At 48.2% G+C, this 17,300-nt stretch overlaps 1 protein-coding gene across 1 annotated transcript in view; it reads left to right on the forward strand.

Annotated features, from left to right (window-relative positions):
• CACNA2D2 (calcium voltage-gated channel auxiliary subunit alpha2delta 2) overlaps positions 1 to 17,300 on the forward strand; it is a 1,194,468-nt gene that overhangs the window by 954,593 nt on the left and 222,575 nt on the right. Inside the window, exons 18-19 of the mRNA XM_085627677.1 lie at positions 4,201 to 4,272; positions 5,262 to 5,333. Coding sequence (XP_085483803.1) covers positions 4,201 to 4,272; positions 5,262 to 5,333 — 144 coding nt within the window. The remainder of the gene's footprint in view (positions 1 to 4,200; positions 4,273 to 5,261; positions 5,334 to 17,300) is intronic.

Genomic DNA, 17,300 nt, shown 5'->3' on the forward strand with positions numbered 1-17,300 from the left:
AGTTTCGCAGGATGCCATTTGGACTGGCCTCGGCGGCAGCCGTATTTCAGAAACTAATGCATAAATTATTTCACGAAGTAGAAGGTGTACAGTACTTTCAAGATGACATCCTCGTGATGGGCATGGACAAAGCGGACCATGATGCCAAGTTGTCCAAAGTTCTACAGGTCCTGGAACGCAACGGACTCACGGCAGAATGGGGCAAGTGCCGGTTTGGTATGACGTCGGTCACGTACTTAGGGCATGTGATCAGCGACCAAGGCATCACACCCAAACAGTCCAACGTCAAGGCGATATGTGAAGCACCACCGCCAAGGTCCAAGGAGGAAGTCAGGTCGTTTCTGGGCATAGCCGAGTTCTATAGCAAATTCGTACAGCACTTCGCTACGAAGACACACCACTTGCGACAACTTCTAAGAGACAAGACCAAATTTGAGTGGACTAAGGAAACACAACAGGAGTTCCAAAGGATAAAGACGGACATCAGCACGGCCATACCTTTGTGTGGATACGATCTGCAAGCCAGATCGGTATTGACGACAGACGCCAGCGAGCGAGGCCTGGTAGCAGTCCTAATGCAGGAGTTGAAAGGAGGTGAACTGTCCACCCTCAGCTTCGCTTCCCGATCGCTGTCACCCACGGAACAGAAGTACAGCGTAATAGAAAAAGAAATGTTGGCAGTAGTCTGGGCCATGGAAAAGTTCCGCCAGTTCCTATGGGGCACGAGATTCAAGCTGAGAACAGACCACAAGCCCCTGATCAAAGTCCTCACATCGTCAGGACATGCCACGGCGACACCTCGCATCGCGAAGATGACGTTGAAATTATTAGACTATAGATATGATGTGGAACACATCCCGGGACAAAGGAACAAAGTAGCCGACTACCTCAGTCGAGCGTCAGCCATGGATGAAGCTCCAAGGACGTCCGAAGAGGAGGATACTAAAGTGGCGTTCATGGAAGATCACGAACACATGATCAGTGTACAAGAGTGGAAAGAATCGTACGAAACCGACACAGACATAGAGGCAGTCAAGCAATGCATAATAAGGGGATGGCCGGAAAAGAGGCATATGGAGGCGGCACTCAGGAAATTCTTCGAAGTGAGAGAAGAGTTGTCAGTTTGCGACCAAGGGATCTTCCTGAGGAGAGAAAGTAGTTCCCCCAACAAGTTGATCCCACATCTTCTGGCTCTCATCCACGAGGGCCACCTGGGTATCGTAAAGACCAAGATGAGGGCGAAGCAGATGTACTGGTGGCCGGCAATGGATAACCAGATAGAAAGGCACGTGCGAGAGTGTGGCCAATGCCAAAGAGCGGACAAGCCTCAGAGCCTGATGCGACCACCCCTAGGGAAGTTTGACAATCCAGAGAACCCATGGAAGGACCTATCAATAGACATCCTGGGTCCGATATTGGATGGCCAGGGAGTCCAGAAATATGTGTTAGTACTGGTAGATCGGTACTCCAAGTGGCCGGAGGTGGACGTACAAGAAGACATGGACACAGACAAAATATTGAAGTTCCTAACGGCCGTTTTCCTTAGAGAAGGTATTCCACGCTCCCTCCTAAGTGACAATGGACCACAATTTGTATCAGAGAAGTGGAACGCCTACATGGAAAGGAATGGCATCAAGGTTAAACACACATCGATATACCATCCGGCAGGAAACGGACTAGCCGAAAGGTTTAACCGAGTTATTATGGGGTCCGTACAGTCAGCGATTGGGACTGGAAAGGATTGGGAGAAGGAATTGAAGAGCATGTTGTGGGCATATAGGATTGCACCAACCAGCATGGGATACAGCCCCTTCCAGATCCTAAGGGGTAGAGACCCCTTCACGAAAGACAATGTAGCCTGGAAGGAGTGCACCATCACGAGCAAGTGGTCCCCCGCCGTAGTACACCACAATCTAGAAAAAGCACAGAGAATATACACGGAACACTACAACAAAAGAAGAAATGTCAAGGAGACGGAGCTAGAGAGAGGAGAGTGGGTTCGAGTCAAACTAGCCCAGTTAAGGAGGAAAGGGGACAGCAAATTCAGGGCACCCTTGCACGTGGAAGAAGTTTATAACAGGTCAGTCCTACTGAGCGATGGGAAGGTGTGGTCAAAGGACAGGATGTCCAAGTGCAATAAGATCATGCAATGGAATGGAAGAGAAAGAGGACAAGTGATACCTCCCCGGACTCAAGGGACTGAAAACCAACCCGGTGGACACAACCACAGGCAGTCCCGGAGAAGGGGGAAGAGATGCAGAAGCAGAAGCAGAAGGGGAGAGTGAACTGGGTGCCTCGGAACTCTCTGAAATCTACAGTGGATCTCCCAACAGGGGAGTTCCCCCAAGTACTGAAGGTGGAGAAGCGAGAAGCTGCCAAGAGGGAACCGAGTACACTCCAGGCACCCCGGTGAGACGCACCCATGCCGGAGGGACAATGGTGAGACCGTCGAAGATTAGAGACTTTGAGATGGGAGACGGAAGGGAGTATGCACGCAAGTAGAAGTATCTTGTATAAAAATGTTATCCGTAAAGAAAGGAGATATGTGGCGTCGCGCTCTAGTCTTCAAGGCCACGTGATGACGTAGAGCGCGGCGGCCATTTTGGGTGCCGATAGTAGGCGCCGAGCCCGCGAACGCGTCGGACGTTTCCCGGCGCTCTCCCTCTAATGTGTAAGAATATAAGTGAATAAACCTATACTTACCTGCAACCAAACTGTGTATGGGCTGTGCTTCCAACCCCTGAGCTCCCACACCACATAATCATACCCAGAAACTATACATGTAAGTTTGCACATGGTGTCTGCCAATTGTATTAAAGGCACACAATCAATACACATCCAGCCCGATATTCTGGAAGTGTCAAATTCATCCTATAACGCCCTGAATGGGCACAGTTCGTGATACTTTCTTTAAAGTCCAATTATTCCGCCCTGGATGGGCCTCTATAGAAGTACATCCCCCCTCAATTTCGAAATGTTGATAATCCTGGGAAAATTCATCCGCCATTGGTTAATTACAGGAACGGCAATATATACAAAATTCATTATTTACAGATACCAAAAGACGGGCATCCATGCATACAGTGGCTCCCTAGATGGGACCTACCCCATCCGTAGCAAAAAGAACAAACTAATGTCCTATACTCCAGACACGCATTACCTGATAATCTAAAAATAAAAAATGTGAGATGTAGGACAGCTATATATTTCTGAAAGGCATCGAAGAAATTCAGTTTCGGGTACAGGTATTTGCATCTCCTCAAATACTGCAGCACCCATAATTCCAGTTGATTCTGAGCACATTTTATCAACATGTGTTTCTTGTGGACATTTACTTAAATTAGGAAGTGAAAAGTGTAGACATACTAAGCAGCTAATATAAGATAATATTAATTTGTTATACCATTTCATTCCACACGTCTTTCATTTCAAAGTGCTGTAAATAACAGATTACACTAGATATTACTGTGAAGATTCCTGTACCTGAATCACAATGCCTTCTTGAGAGACACATCTGCCTGACTAATGTCACCCCGCTGATGAAATGATATGGCGACCTTGCACACTCTGTTATCTTTTATTACCATTCAGAAAATTAGTTTTGTATGCCCTACGCCTTTCACATACACCTTTTTTTCGTGCGGTCATGTTCAACATACCATTTGGCCTGATTTCTATATAAATGCACATGCCACATGCAATATGTCAGCCCCAAGAAGTATGCGCGCTAGAATAGTTTTACATTTGCCTATGTACAGAAAACTACACAAGGGTAAACCAAACAATCTGTGTATTATTTCACATAAATTACAAATATTACACGTGGAAATATCCCTTGATATTCAGGTTCCTCATTACTTGCACCATGTTTCAATTGTCCCTAGAATTCAACGCAACGATTTTTTTAACACATTTTAATATTTCAGGATGTCTTCTAGTGCAAATCAAAGATTTAATTGAGGCTGTTTAAAGATTAATTTCTATTAAACATTTAAAGTGTGGGAGAATATTTGTAACCTGTCAGGTAGAGTTTCATACAGATCTGTTGCACAGGGTACATTTTTTACCTGGTAAATACTTTTTACCAGCATGTAGCATGATACCAATAGATCATAATATTCATTCAATGAAGGGCAGGTTCTATGAAGGATAGTTTCACCCTTAATGTCCATTTCTGTTGACATTATTTCTGTATTTCAGATCATCAACTTTCAAGAGCCTGTGACATTAGACTTTCTGGATGCAGAACTTGAGGATGACAATAAGGAAGAAGTAAGGAGCTGATGGAAAGGAGCTCATGGGAGACTGTGTATTCATTATGACAGAGATATTTTGATGTAAGACGAGACTGCTGAAAAGATGGCAAAAACAGAAATAGTGGGTCACAAGGAGGTAGTATCATAAATTGTATTTATTGGGAACAGGAAACAAAATCAGAGGAGTGAGCATCACATCTCATCGTTGTCTACAAAAGTTCTGGTGGATTTGTGAATGTACACTAATTAGATGTCCTGAGCTTTAATTAGAGCAAACAGGCAGATATCAGTGTGTCAGGTGTAGATCTCTAAATCCTAAGGAGCAGGACAGAATGTCGAGGTTTCCAGGAGTCCATGTGATGTTGATGCTATCAAGCAAAGGCATTTGTGGGGCTCAGGTTTGAGATATCATTTTTTGAATGGATGGGGTAATGACAGTTTTGCCTACAGTTGACTTGCTATAAACTCAGAGGGCCCGATTCACAGAACTAACTTAAGACAAAATCCTAAACTTACTACCATTTTGGAATTCACAGAAGGCACTTACTCATTTTGGTATTCACAGAAGGCACTTACTCATTTCGGTATTCACAGAAGTTAGGATTTCTAACTTTAGGACTCCTAAATGCCTTCTGTGAATACCGAAAGCCTTAAAGTTAGGATTTTTCTCAGTTTAGGAGTCCTAAAGTTAGGAGTCCTAACTTTACTACTCCTAAACTGAGAAAAATCCTAATTTTAAGACTATCGGTATTCACAGAAGGCATTTAGGAGTCCTAAAGTTAGGACTCCTAACTTCTGTGAATACCGAAATGAGTAAGTGCCTTCTGTGAATACCAAAATGAGTAAGTGCCTTCTGTGAATACCAAAATGGTACTAAGTTTAGGATTTTGTCTTAAGTTAGTTCTGTGAATCGGGCCCAGAGAGACTGGTTGGGTCTTGTCTCTGTATTTTTCTTGTAGTAATTTGGGTTAGATGCAATGATTTCCTGTTTCTTGTTTTTCTTAGATCCGGAGAAGTATGATAGATGGACTAGATGGACAGAAGGTCATCAAAACACTCATCAAATCGGTGGATGAGGTTCGTGCACATTGTGGTGATAAAAAAGGAGGTTATGGCTGAAATTTGGACTGGGGAATTTGGAGAAAGAAATGGTTTGGGCAAAACATGGTAAGATGGATGTGGAATTTGCAGAGAAGCATGGATAATAACAGAGAATATTGTAAAAAAGAGGTAAAGGAAAAATAAGTCAATACAAATCTGGTTTGGGTGGACCCAGAGGCTCTAGGAGTAGGTTGTGTGTGAATGTGACCAAAGAAAAGTTCAGTCAATAAGCATCAGTTAATGGAGAAGGAAAATTGTAGCATATATAGAGAGGGAATAAAATGAGGAAACAAGCATTGGCATAGCCAATAGTTCTCACCCTTGGGATTTTACAACAGAGCAATCGCACTTGACACCCCCATGAGGATTGTGTGAGACAGCCTGTGGATTTTGGGTGAGTCAAACTTAGCCTATCAGAAAATAGATGTGGGGTGTAGCTGAAAGCACAAAGACCAAGCGCTACATACTGGAAAGTGAAAGAGACAGCCTGTTTAAGTGTGGCAGGAGGCTTGTTTTTTATTTATTAAATAAGCCAAATAACAGCGCACAGTCTTTTCAGAGTGGGGACAATAAGGAGAGGGGTGACAGGACTTCTCTAAGCCACTGAACCCTCCCTCGCTGCATCTGCTAGCAATAACCAACGACCACGGCTGTGCACCCACTGCAAAGATCGTTTTTAAGAACGCATTTTACCACATTTCCTTCACACACAAGTAACATTTTTATTCAAGTTCTGCTGCCATTTCTTAGAATTTCTGACTTCAGCAGATAATGGAACCAAGGCAGATGTAGACGAGGGAATGTGCCTAGGATCACACAGTTTTCTTTTTAAACTGAATACGAGGGTAGGTTTCTGGTTGTGTTGAAAGTCAACCTTCAGCAGCCCACACAGTCGGCAGAGGAGTCAGGGAAGGACAGACACCTGGGGTTATGCTTTCATTCATGCCCTCTCATCTGCACCGGTTTGTTTTGAGAGCAAAGTGAAGCAATGTATTTATCTGTAACATGACCTCAAACAAGTGCGACCGGTCTGGTGCAGAGATGAATGCGCACACGGATCCGCATCATGGGTTTTGGAATACGTGACACCGGGCGTGCTCTGCCTGGAGGGATGGTAGTAATATGTCATGGGTTCCTCACAGGGGGGTGGGTGCATGGCGCTCTGCGGCTGCGATTGCCCGCTGCTGCCCTTCATGATTTCACCCAAAGTAAAGTGGCGGCATCGCTCCCAACAACATCGTAAAAATACATCACTTGGTTATTTTACGATGTTGCTGGGAGTAATCCTGCCGACACTTTGCTTTGGGTGAAATCATGGATGGGAGACAGGCGTGTGGCCGCCATCATTTTATACAACGGGGAGGGAGGACGGTGGGGGGTGTTACAGTTAGCGCTCTAGCCTTTGGCTAGAGCGCAATGAGGAATGCGTAGTTTGCGCTCACGTCGACGGACGTGAGCGCGTGTATAAAATAAAGGGGCGGGCGAACGAGTTCAGTTCGCGCCCGGCTAAGGACCTGTGTCTGTGTGATTTACTGCGCGCTGCTGGCGCTAGGCCCCACGCACGTGGCGCGGCCCCACCCAGTATGCCCCATGACCCTGCTGCACGGCAGAACCACAGATCATAACACTGGCGACGAGGTGGGCCCCCACCCCCCTTCCTAAACTGATCTCCGAGGCTACAGGCAGCGCAGCAGCTCCCCCACAGAACAGCTGCTGTTACCGGAGACGTGCACACGACCTGCCTGGAGGTCACGAGGCCACACCACCAGCTGACGGAGCATCAGAAGGCCTGCAGGCCTGAAGAGTGCATCGCCCAGCAAGGCGGCACGGCGCGTGCCGGAATAAAGGTGGACAAGGTTGCTGAGGAGGTCAGTGGTCACTGCACTGGTGCACCGAGCACGTGGTTCTTGCGCCACGATGAGCGACACGGAGCAACAGGACCAAGCCAGAGCGTTACCCCATCACCCCCCGACAGGGGTCCTGCCCCCGTTCAGCGAAGCCGCTGACCCCACGACGGCTGCCCAGCGCTGGCAAACCTGACTGGGCAGACTGGAGAACTATTTCATTGGTTCGAGGGAGACGGACGGGGCGGTGAAGAGGTCCCTCCTGCTCCACTACGCGGGGGAAGAAGTATACCTCCTTTTCAAACACCTGCCTAACACGGGGAACCAGGACGACTATGCAGCGGCGGTGGCAGCTCTAAATGCGCACTTCGACCCGCAGGTCAACCCGGACTATGAACACTTCAAACTCTGCCAAGCGAGACAGCACGAAGGGGAGTCGGTGGACGCCTTCCATGCACGGTTAAGAGCCCTCGCGGACACGCACCTCGTAGGTGACAGAGCCAAAGAGGAAATTGGGGCGCAATTAATACTTGGGATCCAGAGTAAGACGCTTCGCGGACTGATACTCCGCAGGCCCAACATCCCGATGAACGACATCCTAGTCCTAGCCAGGATGCATGATCTGTCGGCGGCACAGGCAGAGGAAATGGACCAGGCCCTAGTAAAGGGGATAGAAAAACAAGTGGAGGTGAAGACAGAAAAGGCGGATGTGGTGCGGACACGGGAAAGGACTCAGAGACCTCGAGACCGGCGGCCCCCGGCCCAAACCCGGCTATGTGGGTACTGCGGGTACGAAGATCACCCGCTCAAAACATGCCCAGCCAGAGGGAAAGAGTGTACAAACTGTGGGATCGAAAATCACTTCGCGTCAGTCTGCCGGAGGAAGACACAGAAGGGCGGAAGCAAGTGGGATAAGCCGCAGAGAAAGCTGGTAAGACAGCTCTCGCACACGTCACTGTCATCCCAACCACCGCCCAGGTATGAGAAAGCCAGGGGCCACCAGGACTCGAGCACCGAGTCTGAAGATAGCGAAGAAACGTACTTCATATCCTTCACGAAAGCCCTGAAAAGTACCAGGCGACCACAGCCGCGATGCGACCTACTGATAGCAGGAACGGAAGTCAACGCGGTGATAGACACAGGTGCGTCCGTGACAGTAATGGGCGTACAGCAGTACAACCGTCTCAGGCCGAGACCGGAGCTCCGACAGTCCAAGGCCAAGATCTACGCCTATGGGAGCGACACGCCGCTACCGCTAAAAGGGAAGATGACGGTGGCGGTGAGTGCAGAAAACGCAGAAATAGTGATTGACATTCATGTCATTGACCAGGAGGTGGACACCCTACTCAGCGGTCATGCAGCCGAGGACCTCGGGCTGATCGCGTTCCTCAGGAAGATCCAGGACAAGCAAGCCGAAGACCTGCTGGATACTTTCAAGTGCCTCTTCTCAGGGCTAGGGAAGACCAAGAGGCCACCGGTACATCTTCACATCGACCCTGCGGTGGCACCGACGGCCCTCAGGCACAGGCGGATACCATTCCACCTACAGCCGCTGGTGGAGGAGGAACTCCAAAGGTTGGAAGAGCAAGGAGTGATCGAGAAGGTGACCGGACCCATGCCGTGGGTATCACCCATGGTGATCGCAGAGAAGCCCCGCCAACCGGGGAAAACCCGTTTATGCATAGATATGCGGTTGCCAAACAAATCTATCAAGCGCGAGAGACACATCACACCGACTATGGATGACATTGTGTCTGATTTAAACAGAGCTCGGTGGTTCTCCAAACTAGACTTGAACGCAGGATACCACCAGCTCACCTTGGCAAAGGAAAGCCGATACATTACTACATTCAGCACGCACCTAGGACTGAGGAGATACAAACGCCTGAATTTCGGAATCTCCTCGGCAGCAGAGATTTTCCAAAATACCATCAAAGATATCCTGCTCGGACTACCTGGTGTCTTAAACGTGAGTGACGACATCCTCATCTACTCCAAGACGGTGGAAGAACACTATCGGCATGTCCGCGCCACACTGTCACTGCTGCAAGAACATGGTGTCACCTTGCACCGGGAAAAGTGCCAACTGTTTCGACAAACCATCAAATTCTTCGGCTACGTCTTCACCAAAGAAGGCATCCAAGTGGATCCCCGGAAGTCCCACGCCATCAAAGCGGCCGCAGCTCCGGCATCAGTAGCTGAAGTCCGCAGCTTCCTGGGGATGGCCACTTACTGTGGGCGGTTCATCCCGAATTTGGCCACTCTAGCCGAACCTCTCAGACATCTCACCAAGACCGAGGTAATGTGGCGATGGACAGATGCCGAAGAGGCAGCGTTTAAGGCAATCAAGACAGCCCTCTTGGACCAGACCACACTGGTCTACTTTGACTCGAGCAAGAAGACGGAAGTCCTAGTGGACGCAAGCCCGGTAGGACTAGGCGCAGACCTAATGCAAGAGCAGGAACCCGGGCAGTGGGCAGCCCTGGCGTATGCCAGCAAGGCCCTCACGGACACAGAAAAGCGCTATTCCCAAATCGAGCGCGAAACCCTAGCCATTCGGTGGAGCTGCCGTCATTTTCATCTGTACGTGTGCGGACACCCATTCACGGTGGTGACGGACCACCAGCCACTAGTGCCACTGTTCCGAGGGACGGCACCACATCCGCCCCCACGAATAGAACGGTGGGCCATCAACCTTCAACAGTACCACCTCACTGTGGTATACAGGCCAGGGGCCAAAAACCCAGCAGACTTTCTATCCCGACACCCCGAGACCCACAGCGAACCAACACCGATGGATGGGGAAGAGGATGCTGAACGTCATCTCAAAATGGTGGCTGCCCTGGCGTGCCCCAGGGCCTTAACGCTAGAGGAAATCATGGAGGCGGCCGAACAAGACCCAGTGCTCATCAAGGTCAAGGACACCATACTCGGGGGAACCTGGCAGCATTTTCTCCAGGCAGCGAACTCATGGTCTCATGAAGGGAGAGATGATCTCCAACACATGTGGAGAGTGCGTCACGAGCTAAGCGTGACCAGAGGAGGGCTTGTCATCCGAGGATCCAGAATCGTCGTCCCGGCGGCTGCCAGGACCCGGGCCACGCAACTGGCGCACAAAGGACACCAAGGAACAGAGAGAATGAAGGCTCGGATGAGGGAGAAAGTATGGTTCCCGAGCATGGACACCTACGTAGACGACTCGGTTCGCAGCTGCCAGTCATGCCAGTTGACCAGCGGAGCCCAACCGCCGGCTCCCATCATCACCGAGGAGCATGGGAAAGGCCCGTGGGAAAAGATCAGTGTGGACTTCGGGAGCCTACCGGACGGACCTGTCACACTAGTGATCATTGACAGCTACTCGAAGTACCCACTAGTGGAGGCGTTGCCGTCCAAGGCCTTCGTGCACGTGGGCCCCGCCCTGGAAAAGGTATTCGGGATGTTTGGGTGGCCCGAAGAACTGCGGAGCGACAACGGGCCCCCATTTCAAGGACACGAGTTCGGAGAGCTCCTAAAGTCCCATGGCATACGCCATCGATGAGGTAGAAAGGCTCATGCGTACCATCAACAAAATACTGCACATCGCCATGTCGGAACAGTCAGACCCAGAACAAGAACTGCAGCGGTTTCTGGGGGAATACCGCAGCACCCCCCACTGCTCCACTCGTCAAGCACCTTGGGCCCTGATGTTCAAAGGGGCTCGCCGAGACGGGCTACCAGTCGCCCCAGGCTGGACAGCCCCGCCGTTCGACGCGGAGAGTGCGTTCCGGAGGCGCCAGGAGCGCAACGACAAAGTCAGCAAGGCGCGGAGGGTGGTGCCCAGGGAGGTCCATGTGGGGGACATGGTGGTTCTACGAGAGCGGCGACCCGGAGGAAAGTTCAAGACTCGGTATGAACAGGGCTACTGGAGAGTAGTCGACCGGCACGGAACCATGGTGACAGCGCGCCGGGGAGGCGAGCTGGTCACCCGGAACATCTCATGGTTCAAAGTGGTGAGGAGGCCGGCGGTCGACCATCTGACACAGGGGTTATTCCAGCGGGGGTGCCTAGCCCCGTCTCGCCGGACCACCCAAGGACCGGTCCAGATAATGCCGAACACCCGGACAGCAGACCAGAGCAAGAGGCTGCACCAACGACCCAAGCCCCGACCCATTGGGGAACTGCGAGGTATGGGCTAAGGGAAAACCCCAGGCCCAACAGCCGATTGCGGGACTTTGCATGTCAAGTAAGTGGCGCCGCGAATTGAAGTTGGGACTGTTGTCAAGGACTAACTTGGAGAGGGATGTTACAGTTAGCGCTCTAGCCTTCGGCTAGAGCGCAATGAGGAATGCGTAGTTTGCGCTCACGTCGACGGACGTGAGCGCGTGTATAAAATAAAGGGGCGGGCGAACGAGTTCAGTTCGCGCCTGGCTAAGGACCTGTGTCTGTGTGATTTACTGCGCGCTGCCGGCGCTAGGCCCCACGCACGTGGTGCGCCCCCACCCAGTATGCCCTATGACCCTGCTGCACGGCAGAACCACAGATCATAACAGGGGGGATATTGAAGGCACGGTCAACTATATATTGAAGGCACGGACAACAGGGAGGGAGGGCGGGAGGATATTGAAGGCACGGTCAACGGGGAGAGAGGGCAGGGGGATATTGAAAGCACGGACAATGAGGAGGGAGGGCGGGATATTGAAGGCATGGACAACGAGGAGGGAGGGCGGGATATTGAAGGCACGAGGAAGGAGGGCGGGATATTGAAGGCGCGGACAACGAGGAGGAAGGGCGGGATATTGAAGGCACGGACAACGCGAGGGAAGAAATGGAAATATCAAGAAGTGAACTAAAGAGGGGCGGTGCAAGTTAGAAATACATTAGTGAAAATCGAGGCATCACTGAAGGTGGAAAACATTAGAGCATTGGGCCTTCCACCTATTGAAGGGGGGGTTTGAGAGAGGCCTGTAAGAGGGAATCTAGGGTACGGGATTACTATTACGTTTCAAGAAAACCCTCAGCGTGTTACATGTTGGAGTTCTGGGAAAACCTAAGGATATATCCTTATATATCCGCATTGCCAAGCCCTCAGTTGTGTATGCTGCTATTAAAGTTTCGTGTGGCGTTGAATTTTCGATTTTTAAATCCAGAGGAGTTTGACGCACCTTCTGGTTCTGATAATAACTGCACCTGCGAATTGCGGGTCACAAATTTCAATGTCCATCTCTTTTTCGATTGTTTGCAACCACTCTTTTCAAAGTATATCTCATCACAAGGCGGCACTGGCACTTCTCAAGAACATGACATTTTTAGATGTGGCTTGTGCGTTAGCAAAACCTTTAGAAACTAGCTTTGGCTAGAAGTCTTGTTAGATATTAATATTGGTTAAACTCCATGTTGATTCTACAGCAGGAGTGTTGAAGTGACAAATTCGATACCATGTGATATTATTCTGAAGTGTATTTTGTTGTTAGGTGCAGGGGAAATGGGAGACCTAGAAAAAGAGCAAGAGAAACAGAGAGAGACACTAAAATATACATAATAGATATATAGATAGAGATAGATAGAGAGAGAGAGAGAGAGAGAGAGAGAGAGAGAGAGAGAGAGAGAGAGAGCAGTGCATGGAATGAGGCATGCATTAGCAGATCTAATAAACAGAGAAACCTAAAGAAACAGAGAGATGAAGACAGAATGCCTTAGAAGGACAGACCTAGAGAGACAGACAGACAGACAGGTAAATAGAATAAACATGAAACAAGCTAACCTCTAAGCTAGGGACTTTTTTTCTATATGCTAATTACAATACACTGTTTTAATTAAATTGTATTCACTATAATACTGCTCATAAAGCTTGGAAGTGTGTACATATTTCTATAGCGCACACATAGTCGCGATGCCGATGTAGCCATGTGCAAGTAGTATAGAACATACAAACATGAGAGAGAGAGCCATCCGTGAAACATAAGATGAGACCAGTGGTCATGTTTAATGAGGACTAACAGGGTTTCGCCTAATGTTGTGCCATAACTCGACCTATAAAACGCCCTAACATTGGCAATGACATGCTCTGTGCTATATACAACCACAAGGCTGCGAGGTGTCCAGTGGGATCGAAGTAGTGGTCACACCGGGTGGCCTAAGGGAGCTGTGACAGATGAGACTGACCCTTGACCTGCCCTCGTCCCTCGGGTCTCTCTTACCTCGGCAGTGCAGTAGGAAGGTGCTGCTGAGTAGAATAAGCAGCTGGGCGAAAGTCCTCATTCCACATGGGCGCTTACGGGTAACCGTCAGTCCGTGAGGTATGCTGGGCCCAATGTGACCCGGGAGCTCCACTCCACCCACCGGCACTCCAGCCACCAGCACCCAGACCACAGGCACCGACACCTCCGGCCACCCACTGCCCACTCAAGTCTCATGCGTGAGTCAGGAACACTCCCTCGCAAGCCACCCTTCCCCTTCTCAGAGGAACACCACCCCCGGCCATGCTGTGGGAACCTCGCTTTAACAAACTCACGCCCCTAGACGCCATTTCTTGAGCACACAATGCAAAGGCCTGGGACTGAGGAAGGAGGGAGAGACGGAGTGGCGGACACGGCCAGAAGGGAGAAATCAGCGTGGGAAATGCAGGACTGGGGGGTGGAAGCAGTGGAGGGAGGGCAGTGATAAGGAGGGAAGTGAGGAGAGAAAAGGAAGGAGAACCGATGAGGGAACCATGAGAACTGAGAAACAGATGGGCAAAGACGGTGGGAGAAAGAGTAAAAAGAAAGGGTAAGATAAAGATAGTGAGGGAAAACAGGGGGGAAAAAGAAACAGATGAGCTACGACCAGGGCACAAGTCCTAAAACAAGAATAACAAGCCGATCGTCAAGCAGAGATAGCTTATCGGCAACAGCTGGCCTGAGCGTCGCATTGTGTGTTAAGTGCGACAAACAAAAACAAGTAGATACTAACCTAACCCAGGAGGAATGCAGCTGCTACCCTGCACGCCGCTGCTCGCTCCCGCAGGCAAAAGGTCGTGGGAATGAACATTAGAAAAGAGGTGGGACATGCACCCGCCTTTAGCCATTTGCGTGCTTTCATTATTGAAAGACACACGCAAAAGCCAACTCAATGTGTGGGGGGAGTCAGACCCACACAGAGCAGTTACAAGAAACCTCGCAGGGCAGCGCATGCGAGCCGCGCAAGGCTTGACCTAAAAATGGGTGGTGGTGAGAAGTATTGAGAATGAATTATGGCTGAGATAATGTGGTGGTGTAAAGGAGAATTATGGATGTGATCAAAGGGGATTGTGTGAGGAAAAGATAAGTGATTTTGGGCTAGATGTATGAAATTTCCACTCATAGAAGTGGTCGCAGTTTGTGCATAAACTTTTTTGTCAATAGAAAGAAATTTTGTGGATTCACCTATGTACTAATACATCAGTTCACACAATTCCAAATTGTAGTGGGTCCCAATCTGACATACCTCATAAATATTCATGAGTTAGGTCACCAATTGTGGCTCACTATTATTGGATTCTATAACTGGGATAGTGGTCTGTTGAGATTAGCAGACCACCCTGTCTGTAATCACATTTAAATAAAGTAAACATTTTGTTTTTAAATGCAGCCAATTTTCCTTATAGGAAACAGGACTGCATTTAAAAGGCAGTGAATTTATTTTTTGATTTTAAGTTTGTTTGAGAGATGGCAGTGGTTTCTTGGACCATTGCTTACTTCCTAAAAAACTTTTCAATATTCACAAAGGGGAAAGGGCTCCAAGAACTCCTTCACTTTTGCAGATATGTTACCACCCCAACTAAAGAATTAGTAATTTTTCAATGTTTTGCGTCTGGATTTCAGTTGCATATTGTTGAGACATCCCACAACGAATCTCAATCTGCAAGTAAAAGCCTAAACTCAATCCTTCCTATTGACTATTCTTTATGGTTTGCTAAACCCATTTTATGATTCAGTAACCTGTCAACAAATTGCAAAATGATCTTATTAAATTTAATAAATCCATTTAGGGGTTGCAAACCCTGTGATGTAGCCAGTTGTAGGCTTTGCGACTGCTAAATGGCTTGGTACATCTGGCCTTTTGAGAGGAATTGGTCTAGGGACAGGTCAAGACTGAAGTAATGGAGTGGTGAGTTAAGGTGAGAAAGAAATGAAATTTAATAGAAATGGTTTTTAAAAGATTTTGAAGCTAGGATAGGCAATGGTGTGGATTGGAGGTGTAGTTGAATGTGTAGAGAAAAAAATGGGAAACGGTATTGCCATACAGTTTAGACTATTACAGTAAGACTGTGCTTTTGGACAACATAAACATCAAAACTGTGCGAGACTGAGTCCGTGCACACCATCAGGATATGTTGGCCTTAGTCCTGGTTAGTTCATAGTGCACCATCTAGACCTCTGACCTTACAAGGTACTAGGGTGCATATGTATGAAGCCCATTTCCCGTTCGCAAACGGGCCGATTCTCAGAATCATCCCAAAAAGCACTCGCAAAATAGCGAAAGCATTTAAGGAATCGCAAATTGCGATTCCTTAAATGTGATGTAAAACGCACCCAAGTTGTGCGATTTCTTAAGGAGAAACTTCAAGTTGGTGGTAATTTGCGATTTCTTTGATAAAAGCATTTTTTTGCATTTTTCAAAGTGCCATGTGGCGCACATACATGCCCATGGGGCATGTATGTGTGCCACATGTGCACACATGCACATTTCAGGGGTGCAACAGGGTGTCCTTTTGACACCCTGGTACCCTTGAAATTGCATTCTCAATTTGCGATTCTCTAATTGAGAATCGCAAATTGAGAATGTCTTCCCATTCATTCCTATGGGCCTCCAGGCCCATAGGAATGAATGGGGAGATATTCCTTAATTGCGAATCGCAATTTGCGATTCGCAATTAAGGAATATGTAGGATTCGCAAAATTATTTGCAAATCCTACATGCATAGTGTTTTGCGAATCTCAAATAACGATTCTCAAAAAATCGCTATTTGATAATCGCAAATGTATCCTTTGATACATATGCCCCTAGATCATGTGTGTGCAACCTCAGAACATGACAACCCTGACACCCCAAGGAAATTGTGGAAACAGATCTATCCCTTTCACTAGTAACTCAGGCATGCCCAAAGGGAGACACAAGAAATACACAAATCGACATTTCCATTATTTATTGAAGCAATAAGATTCCAGTTTAAAATGTGTGCACTGCAATGAATAATATAAGGAAGCAGAACAGTGTAATCTGCATTACGAGAATAGTAAAGAAGATAAACAGCTCAACAATTGTGTTGTTACATTGATTATATGCATACCTAGCACTTCCTAACCTAGTGGTATGGGGGGGGGGTTTAATCTGCCAGAATACCTTATGGGTGATCTAAGTCCCCAGGTACTTGTGGGTATGTATAATCTGGGAGCCTTGTGCAGAGGCCATCATCCCTCTCACCAAGCTAAACGGGATTCAGCTAGACAGAAATTCCAGCATGGGCTGACCTCGACAGTGACAGTGAAATGCTTCCTTGTCCAAACAAAGCATTGGTGTCATTTATACAATAAACTTCACCCATGTTACCATGTGGAGCTCTAGTCAGGACGTCATGATTGATTCTGCCCTGGCAGAGGACAACAACAAACATCAACATTTTGCCCAGTGGACTTAATCCTGGTACAGAATATTCAAGGCTTTGATAATATGCCTACAAAGACGTATAAATGTAAGCAAGTAAATTTCAGAGAATATTATTGCATATGGGCATGCAACCAAATGTGTGTCAAGAGTCAGTGTTTAAAAAACATGTCGGCTTTAAAGGTGAATATGTAAAATGGTGGTGTTTGTCGTCCGAGTCCCATATTACCACATAGCAGGATGAGTGAGAAGGAAAGGAAGTAGTTTCACCCAGAGTGAGTGTCAGTCCTCAGTAGAGGCTAAACAGAGGACATATGCTAGCAGCGGTTGATTCCACGTACCTAGTCCAGAGCTGTCAATCAATCAATCGAATTCCCTCCTTTTACTTGGGCTTACATTAGCAATATGATTTTTGTTCTTGTCCTGGTTGGGTCAGTTCTAGCCAGTGGATTCTGTTGATGTCAGGAGCAGTTAAGGCTTAGCTTCTAGTTTGACTTGT

This window comes from Triturus cristatus, chromosome 9, assembly GCF_964204655.1.
Source record: "Triturus cristatus chromosome 9, aTriCri1.1, whole genome shotgun sequence".
Taxonomy (NCBI): Eukaryota; Metazoa; Chordata; class Amphibia; order Caudata; family Salamandridae; genus Triturus; species Triturus cristatus.